The sequence below is a fragment of the Oncorhynchus nerka genome, linkage group LG7 (genome assembly GCF_034236695.1).
Source record: "Oncorhynchus nerka isolate Pitt River linkage group LG7, Oner_Uvic_2.0, whole genome shotgun sequence".
Lineage (NCBI taxonomy): Eukaryota > Metazoa > Chordata > Actinopteri > Salmoniformes > Salmonidae > Oncorhynchus > Oncorhynchus nerka.
This window is the reverse complement of record NC_088402.1, coordinates 82,774,797-82,783,989: the sequence shown is the minus strand read 5'-3', so window position 1 is coordinate 82,783,989 and position 9,193 is coordinate 82,774,797. Positions and strand designations below refer to the sequence as shown.

At 48.2% G+C, this 9,193-nt stretch overlaps 1 protein-coding gene across 3 annotated transcripts in view; it reads left to right on the top strand.

The window, feature by feature from the left end:
- The window catches only part of LOC115132521 (adenylate cyclase type 6-like), a 111,427-nt gene that overhangs the window by 77,332 nt on the left and 24,902 nt on the right, over positions 1-9,193 (top strand). For all 3 annotated transcript variants that reach the window (XM_065020882.1, XM_065020883.1, XM_065020881.1), the window contains exons 5-7: positions 3,496-3,617; positions 5,558-5,669; positions 5,903-6,030. In XM_065020882.1, coding sequence (XP_064876954.1) covers positions 3,496-3,617; positions 5,558-5,669; positions 5,903-6,030 — 362 coding nt within the window. The remainder of the gene's footprint in view (positions 1-3,495; positions 3,618-5,557; positions 5,670-5,902; positions 6,031-9,193) is intronic.

Sequence of the window (9,193 nt, the reverse complement as noted above, 5' to 3'; positions counted from 1 at the left end):
CTCTCTCTCTCTCTCTCTCTCTCTCTGCTTCTCTCTCCCTCTCTCACTCCCTTCACATTCTCTCTCTCTCTGCTTCTCTCTGCCTTTCTCACTCCCTCCACATCATCTCTCTCTCTCTGCTTCTCCCCCTCTCTCTCTCTTTCTCTCTGCTTCTCTCTCCCTCTCTCACTCCCTTCACATTCTCTCTCTCTCTCTCTGCTTCTCTCTCCCTTTCTCACTCCTTCCACATCATCTCTCTCTCTCTGCTTCTCCCCCTCTCTCTCTGCTTCTCTCTCCCTTTCTCACTCCCTCCACATCATCTCTCTCTCTGCTTCTCCCCCTCTCTCTCTGCTTCTCTCTCCCTTTCTCACTCCCTCCACATCATCTCTCTCTCTCTGCTTCTCTCCCTTTCTCTCCCTCTCTCTTCTCTCTCCCTTTTCTCTCTGCTTCCTCCCATCATCTCTCTCTCTGCTTCTCCCCCTCTCTCTCTCCCTTTCTCTCTCCCTTTCTCTCTCCTCTGCCTCCCCCTCTCTCTCTGCTCTCTTTCTCTCTGCTTCTCATCCCTCTCTCTCTGCTTCTCTCTCCCTTTCTCACTCCCTCCACATCATCTCTCTCTCTGCTTCTCCCCCTCTCTCTCTGCTTCTCTCTCCCTTTCTCACTCCCTCCACATCATCTCTCTCTCTGCTTCTCCCCTCTCTCTCTGCTTCTCTCTCCCTTTCTCACTCCCTCTACATCATCTCTCTCTCTCTGCTTCTCACTCCCCCCATCTCTCTCTGCTTCTCTCTCCCTTTCTCACTCCCTCTACATCATCTCTCTCTCTCTGCTTCTCCCCCTCTCTCTCTGCTTCTCTCTCCCTTTCTCACTCCCTCCACATCATCTCTCTCTCTCTGCTTCTCCCCCTCTCTCTCTGCTTCTCTCTCCCTTTCTCACTCCCTCCACATCATCTCTCTCTCTCTGCTTCTCCCCCTCTCTCTCTGCTTCTCTCTCACTCCCTCCACATCATCTCTCTCTCAATTCAATTCAAGGGGCTTTATTGGCATGGGAATCATATGTTAACATTTCCAAAGCAAGTGAAGTAGATAATATACAAAAGTGAAATAAACTATAAAAATGAACAGTAAACATTACACATTACAGTGTCTAGTTTGAGAATCAGACGCCTCACAAGTCCTCAACTGGCAGCTTCATTAAATAGTACCCGACAAACACCCGTCTCAACGTCAACTGTGAAGAGGAGACTCCGGGATTCTGGCCTTCTAGGCAGAGTTGAAAAGAAAAAGCCATATCTCTGTCCAGTATATGTGTTATTTTGATCTTATCTTAATCTTTTCTTTTTATTTATTTTTTCAACTCTGCCTAGAAGGCCAGCATCCCAGAGTTGCCTCTTCACTGTTGAAGTTGAGACTGGTTGAAGTTGAGACTTTGCAGGTAATATTTAATGAAGCTGCCAGTTGAGTACTTGTGAGGTGTCTGTTTCTCAAACTAGACACTAATGTACTTGTCCTCTTGCTCATTTGTGCACCGGGGCCTCCCACTCCTCTTTCTATTCTGGTTGTAGACAGTTTGTGCTGTTCTGTGAAGGGAGTCGTACACAGTATTGTACGAGCTCTTCAGCTTCTTGGCAATTTCTAGCATTTCTCAGAACAAAAAAATACTGACGAGTTTCAGAAGAAAGTCCTTTGTTTCTGGCCATTTTGAGCCTGTAATTCAAACCCACCAATGCTGATGCTCCAGATACTCAACTAGTTCTAAAGAAGGACAGTTTTATTGCTTCTATTTTTTTTAAAGTTTTTTTTGTTGTTGTGAATTTTACCCCTTTTTCTCCCCAATTTCGTGGTATCCAATTGTTTAGTAGCTACTTGTCTCATCGCTACAACTCCCGTACGGGCTCGGGAGACACGAAGGTTGAAAGTCATGCGTCCTCCGATACACAACCCAACCAAGCCGCACTGCTTCTCCAACCCGGAAGCCAACCGCACCAATGGAGGAAGAAGGAAACACCGTGCACCTGGCAACCTTGGTTAGCGTGCACCGCGCCTGGCCCGCCACAGGAGTCGCTGGTGCGCGATGAGACAAGGATTTCCCTACCAGCCAAACCCTCCCTAACCCGGACGACGCTGGGTTTTTTGCAAATAGTGTGGTCTACAGCTTATCATAAGATACTCTACTTCAGGCGAGCAAAATCAAGAGATTTTCTTAGATTTCGTGCACCAGCTGTTGTTTACAAATATGCACAGAATGCCCCCCCTCGTCTTTCCGGAGTGTGCTGTTCTATCTAGCCAGTGCGGCATATATCACACTAATTGAATATCCATGTCATCATTTAGCCACGGTTCCATGAAACATAAGATGTTACAGTTGTCGATGTCCCCTTGGTAGGATATTCGTGATCGTACCTCGTCTAATTTATTGTCCAGTGATTGCATGTTGGCAAGTAATATTGACGGTAACGGCAGCTTTCCCACCTCACGAGGCACCCCGCTCTGTGTCCTCTGTACCTGCGTCTCTTTCTCTTCCCAATGACGGGGATGTTGGCCTTGTCAGGTGTTCGAAGTACATCCTTTGTGTCCTGCTTTTTGAAGAAAAACTCTTTGTCTAATCCGAGGTGAGTGGTCGCTGTCCTGATATCCAGAAGCTCTATTTTGCTGTAAGATATGGTGGCAGAAACATTATAACAATAGCCTTTTACAACATTAACCATGTCTACACTGTATTTCTGTATTTCTGTTATTTTAATAGACAACAAAATGTGCTTTTCTTTCAAAAACAGGGACATTTCTAAGTGACCCCAAACATTTGAACGGTAGTGTAGGGGCTGCTGTAGGCCCTCCTTGGTTGGTGACAGAAGCACCAGATCATCAGCAAAGAGTAGACATTTGACTTCAGATTCTAGTAGATTCTAGGTGAGGCCGGGTGCTGCAGACTGTTCTAGTGTTCTCGCCAATTTGTTGATATATATGTTAAAGAGGGTGGGGCTTAAGCTGCATCCCTGTCTCACACGACGTCCCAGTGGGAAGAAATGTTTTTTGCCAGTTTTAACTGCACACTTCTTGTATGTGTACATGGATTTTATAATGTTGTATGTTTTTCCCCCAACACCACTTTCCATCAATTTGTATAGCAGACCCCCATGCCAAATTGAGTCTAAGGCTTTTTTGAAATCAACAAAGCATGAGAAGGCTTTGCCTTTGTTTTGGTTTGTTTGTTTGTCAATTAGGGTGTGCAGGGTGAATACGTGGTCTGTCGTACGATAATTTGGTAAAAAGCCAATATGACATTTGCTCAGTATATTGTTTTCACTGAGAAAATGTACGTCTGCTATTAATGATAATGCAGAGGATTTTCCCAAGGTTGCTGTTGACTCTCTCTCTACTTGTCCCGCTCTCTCCCTCTCTCGCTCTGCTTCTCTCTCCCTCTCTCGCTCACTCCACATCATCTCTCTCTCTCATCTATCACTCTCTTTCTGCTTCTCTCTCTCTTCCCCCTTTTCCTCTCTCTATCATACACATTTCCCAGGAGCGCTTGCTGCTGTCGGTGCTTCCAAGGCATGTTGCCATGGAGATGAAGGCAGAAATCAACGCCAAGAAGGAAGATATGATGTTCCACAAGATCTACATCCAGAAACATGACAATGTCAGGTAACCATGGACACACATCAATCATTCCTCTTAAAGAACAGCAGAGGAGAGGATCCAATGTCCCTCCCTAGGACTTCTTCCTCCTATGAACCTTGAGAGGAATTCAGGAAACAAGGATTATGACAGTAACATTTTCAGATGCTTCCCTGGACTACCTGAGCTAGTCTAAACTATCTTGACTACCTGAGCTAGTCTAAACTATCTTGACTACCTGAGCTAGTCTAAACTATCCTGACTACCTGAGCTAGTCTAAACTATCTTGACTACCTGAGCTAGTCTAAACTATCCTGACTACCTGAGCTAGTATAAACTATCCTGACTACCTGAGCTAATCTAAACTATCTTGACTACCTGAGCTAGTCTAAACTATCTTGACTACCTGAGCTAGTATAAACTATCCTGACTACCTGAGCTAATCTAAACTATCCTGACTACCTGAGCTAGTCTAAACTATCTTGACTACCTGCGCTAGTCTAAACTATCCTGACTACCTGAGCTAGTCTAAACTATCTTGACTACCTGAGCTAGTCTAAACTATCTTGACTACCTGAGCTAGTCTAAACTATCTTGACTACCTGAGCTAGTCTAAACTATCCTGACTACCTGAGCTAGTCTAAACTATCCTGACTACCTGAGCTAGTCTAAACTATCTTGACTACCTGAGCTAGTCTAAACTATCTTGACTACCTGAGCTAGTCTAAACTATCCTGACTACCTGAGCTAGTCTAAACTATCTTGACTACCTCAGCTAGTCTAAACTATCTTGACTACCTGAGCTAGTCTAAACTATCTTGACTACCTGAGCTAGTCTAAACTATCCTGACTACCTGAGCTAGTCTAAACTATCCTGACTACCTGAGCTAGTCTAAACTCACCATAAAGGTGTGTTGCATTGACAATTCCCCAGAGATTGTCTATCTTATTCTGTCAGTGGTTGTAATATGGAGTCGTTGAAAAAGGGGGCAACAGCGCCACCTGTTGTTGTTTTTCCTCTTCCTTTCAATTACTATCACAAGTTAGAAAATGAGAACCACACTGAGACATCTTCACTGGAGAGAGATGGGGGGATTGCTGAAGGAAGAAGGGAGGTGACCTATATGGGCCCAGATGGAAAGCAGACCAGAATAAATGTCTCTCTGTCTCTGTCACTCTCTCTCTCTCTCTGTCTCTATCTCTGTTTCTCTCTCTGTCTCTGTTTCTCTCTGTGTCTCTATCTCTCTCTCTCTGTCTCTCAACAGACAGACTGGAAGGCGTTAGACCATGTTAATTATGGGTTATTGATCTCTCTCTGCCTCTCTCTGTCTCTCGCTCTCTATCTCTGTTTCTCTCTCTGTCTCTGTTTCTCTCTCTGTCTCTCTCTCCTTCTCTCTCAACAGACAGGCTGGGAGGCGCTAGACCATGTTAATTATGGGTTATTGATCTGTCTCTGTTTCTGTCTCTGTTTCTGTCTCTCTCTCTCTCTCTTTATCTCTCTCTCTCTCTCTCTCTCTCTCTCTCTGTCTCTCTCTCTCTCTGTCTCTCTGTCTCCCTCTCTCTCTGTTTCTCTCTCTCTCTGTCTCTCTCTCTGTTTCTCTCTCAATTCAATTCAATTCAATTCAAGGGCTTTATTGGCATGGGAAACATGTGTTAACATTGCCAAAGCAAGTGAGGTAGACAACATACAAAGTGAATATATAAAGTGAAAAACAACTCTCTCTCTCTCTGTCTCTCTCTCTCTCTCTGTCTCTCTCTCTGTCTCCCTATCCTCTCTCTCAACAGACAGGCTAGGAGGCGCTAGACCATGTTAACTATGGGTTATTGATCTCTCTCTGTCTCTTCCTCACTCACTCACTCACTCACTCACTCACTCACTCACTCCCTCTCTTTTTTTCTCTCACTCAAATTCTCTTCCTCTTATGCTCATTTTCTTTTTGTTGTCTTTCTCCCTCTTCATCCGACAGTATACTGTTTGCAGACATCGAAGGATTCACCAGCCTGGCATCACAATGCACAGCACAAGAGTTGGTGATGACACTGAATGAACTTTTTGCTCGCTTCGACAAACTAGCTTCGGTAAGCAGTTAGTTAGATTGTAGTGTTATACGTCAATCTTCTACTTTTATGCTGTTTATTCACCAATAGTACTGTGAGTGAGTGAGTGAGTGAGTGAGTGAGTGAGTGAGTGAGTGAGTGAGTGAGTCAGTGAGTGAGTGAGTGAGTGAGTGAGTGTGTGTGTGTGCGTGTGTGTGTGTGTGTCCGCCGTGCGGTTGTGCATGTCTGACTGTGTGTGTGTCTGTGTACTACAGGAGAACCACTGTCTGAGGATAAAGATCCTTGGGGACTGCTACTACTGTGTGTCGGGGCTGCCTGAGCCCCGGGCCGACCACGCCCACTGCTGTGTGGAGATGGGAGTGGACATGATCGAGGCCATCTCGTGAGTCTCTCACACACACATTTACATACATTTACATTTAAGTCATTTAGCAGACGCTCTTATCCAGAGCGACTTACAAATTGGTGCATTCACCTTATGACATCCAGTGGAACAGCCACTTTACAATAGTGCATCTAAATCTTTTAAGGGGGGTGAGAAGGATTACTTTATCCTATCCTAGGTATTCCTTAAAGAGGTGGGGTTTCAGGTGTCTCCGGAAGGTGGTGATTGACTCCGCTGTCCTGGCGTCGTGAGGGAGTTTGTTCCACCATTGGGGGGCCAGAGCAGCGAACAGTTTTGACTGGGCTGAGCGGGAACTGTACTTCCTCAGTGGTAGGGAGGCGAGCAGGCCAGAGGTGGATGAACGCAGTGCCCTTGTTTGGGTGTAGGGCCTGATCAGAGCCTGGAGGTACTGAGGTGCCGTTCCCCTCACAGCTCCGTAGGCAAGCACCATGGTCTTGTAGCGGATGCGAGCTTCAACTGGAAGCCAGTGGAGAGAGCGGAGGAGCGGGGTGACGTGAAAGAACTTGGGAAGGTTGAACACCAGACGGGCTGCGGCGTTCTGGATGAGTTGTAGGGGTTTAATGGCGCAGGCAGGGAGCCCAGCCAACAGCGAGTTGCAGTAATCCAGACGGGAGATGACAAGTGCCTGGATTAGGACCTGCGCCGCTTCCTGTGTGAGGCAGGGTCGTACTCTGCGGATGTTGTAGAGCATGAACCTACAGGAACGGGCCACCGCCTTGATGTTATTTGAGAATGACAGGGTGTTGTCCAGGATCACGCCAAGGTTCTTAGCGCTCTGGGAGGAGGACACAATGGAGTTGTCAACCGTGATGGCGAGATCATGGAACGGGCAGTCCTTCCCCGGGAGGAAGAGCAGCTCCGTCTTGCCGAGGTTCAGCTTGAGGTGGTGATCCGTCATCCACACTGATATGTCTGCCAGACATGCAGAGATGCGATTCGCCACCTGGTCATCAGAAGGGGGAAAGGAGAAGATTAATTGTGTGTCGTCTGCATAGCAATGATAGGAGAGACCATGTGAGGTTATGACAGAGCCAAGTGACTTGGTGTATAGCGAGAATAGGAGAGGGCCTAGAACAGAGCCCTGGGGGACACCAGTGGTAAGAGCACGTGGTGAGGAGACAGATTCTCACCACGCCACCTGGTAGGAGCGACCTGTCAGGTAGGACGCAATCCAAGCGTGGGCCGCGCCGGAGATGCCCAACTCGGAGAGGGTGGAGAGGAGGATCTGATGGTTCACAGTATCGAAGGCAGCCGATAGGTCTAGAAGGATGAGAGCAGAGGAGAGAGAGTTAGCTTTAGCAGTGCGGAGCGCCTCCGTGATACAGAGAAGAGCAGTCTCAGTTGAATGACTAGTCTTGAAACCTGACTGATTTGGATCAAGAAGGTCATTCTGAGAGAGATAGCGGGAGAGCTGGCCAAGGACGGCACGTTCAAGAGTTTTGGAGAGAAAAGAAAGAAGGGATACTGGTCTGTAGTTGTTGACATCGGAGGGATCGAGTGTAGGTTTTTTCAGAAGGGGTGCAACTCTCGCTCTCTTGAAGACGGAAGGGACGTAGCCAGCGGTCAGGGATGAGTTGATGAGCGAGGTGAGGTAAGGGAGAAGGTCTCCGGAAATGGTCTGGAGAAGAGAGGAGGGGATAGGGTCAAGCAGGCAGGTTGTTGGGCGGCCGGTCGTCACAAGACGCGAGATTTCATCTGGAGAGAGAGGGGAGAAAGAGGTCAGAGCACAGGGTAGGGCAGTGTGAGCAGAACCAGCGGTGTCGTTTGACTTAGCAAACGAGGATCTGATGTCGTCGACCTTCTTTTCAAAATGGTTGACGAAGTCATCTGCAGAGAGGGAGGAGGGGGAGGAGGATTCAGGAGGGAGGAGAAGGTGGCAAAGAGCTTCCTAGGGTTAGAGGCAGATGCTTGGAATTTAGAGTGGTAGAAAGTGGCTTTAGCAGCAGAGACAGAAGAGGAAAATGTAGAGAGGAGGGAGTGAAAGGATGCCAGGTCCGCAGGGAGGCGAGTTTTCCTCCATTTCCGCTCGGCTGCCCGGAGCCCTGTTCTGTGAGCTCGCAATGAGTCGTCGAGCCACGGAGCGGGAGGGGAGGACCGAGCCGGCCTGGAGGATAGGGGACATAGAGAGTCAAAGGATGCAGAAAGGGAGGAGAGGAGGGTTGAGGAGGCATAATCAGGAGATAGGTTGGAGAAGGTTTGAGCAGAGGGAAGAGATGATAGGATGGAAGAGGAGAGAGTAGCGGGGGAGAGAGCGAAGGTTGGGACGGCGCGATACCAGTGTGGGAAGTGTTGGATGAGAGCGAGAGGGAAAAGGATACAAGGTAGTGGTCGGAGACTTGGAGGGGAGTTGCAATGAGGTTAGTGGAAGAACAGCATCTAGTAAAGATGAGGTCGAGCGTATTGCCTGCCTTGTGAGTAGGGGGGGAAGGTGAGAGGGTGAGGTCAAAAGAGGAGAGGAGTGGAAAGAAGGAGGCAGAGAGGAATGAGTCAAAGGTAGACGTGGGGAGGTTAAAGTCGCCCAGAACTGTGAGAGGTGAGCCGTCCTCAGGAAAGGAGCTTATCAAGGCATCAAGCTCATTGATGAACTCTCCGAGGGAACCTGGAGGGCGATAAATGATACGGATGTTAAGCTTGAAAGGGCTGGTAACTGTGACAGCATGGAATTCAAAGGAGGCGATAGACAGATGGGTAAGGGGAGAAAGAGAGAATGACCACTTGGGAGAGATGAGGATCCCGGTGCCACCACCCCGCTGACCAGAAGCTCTCGGGGTGTGCGAGAACACGTGGGCGGACGAAGAGAGAGCAGTAGGAGTAGCAGTGTTATCTGTGGTGATCCATGTTTCCGTCAGTGCCAAGAAGTCGAGGGACTGGAGGGAGGCATAGGCTGAGATGAACTCTGCCTTGTTGGCCGCAGATCGGCAGTTCCAGAGGCTACCGGAGACCTGGAACTCCACGTGGGTCGTGCGCGCTGGGACCACCAGATTAGGGTGGCCACGGCCACGCGGTGTGGAGCGTTTGTATGGTCTGTGCAGAGAGGAGAGAACAGGGATAGACAGACACATAGTTGACAGGCTACAGAAGAGGCTACGCTAATGCAAAGGAGATTGGAATGACAAGTGGACTACACGTCTCGAATGTT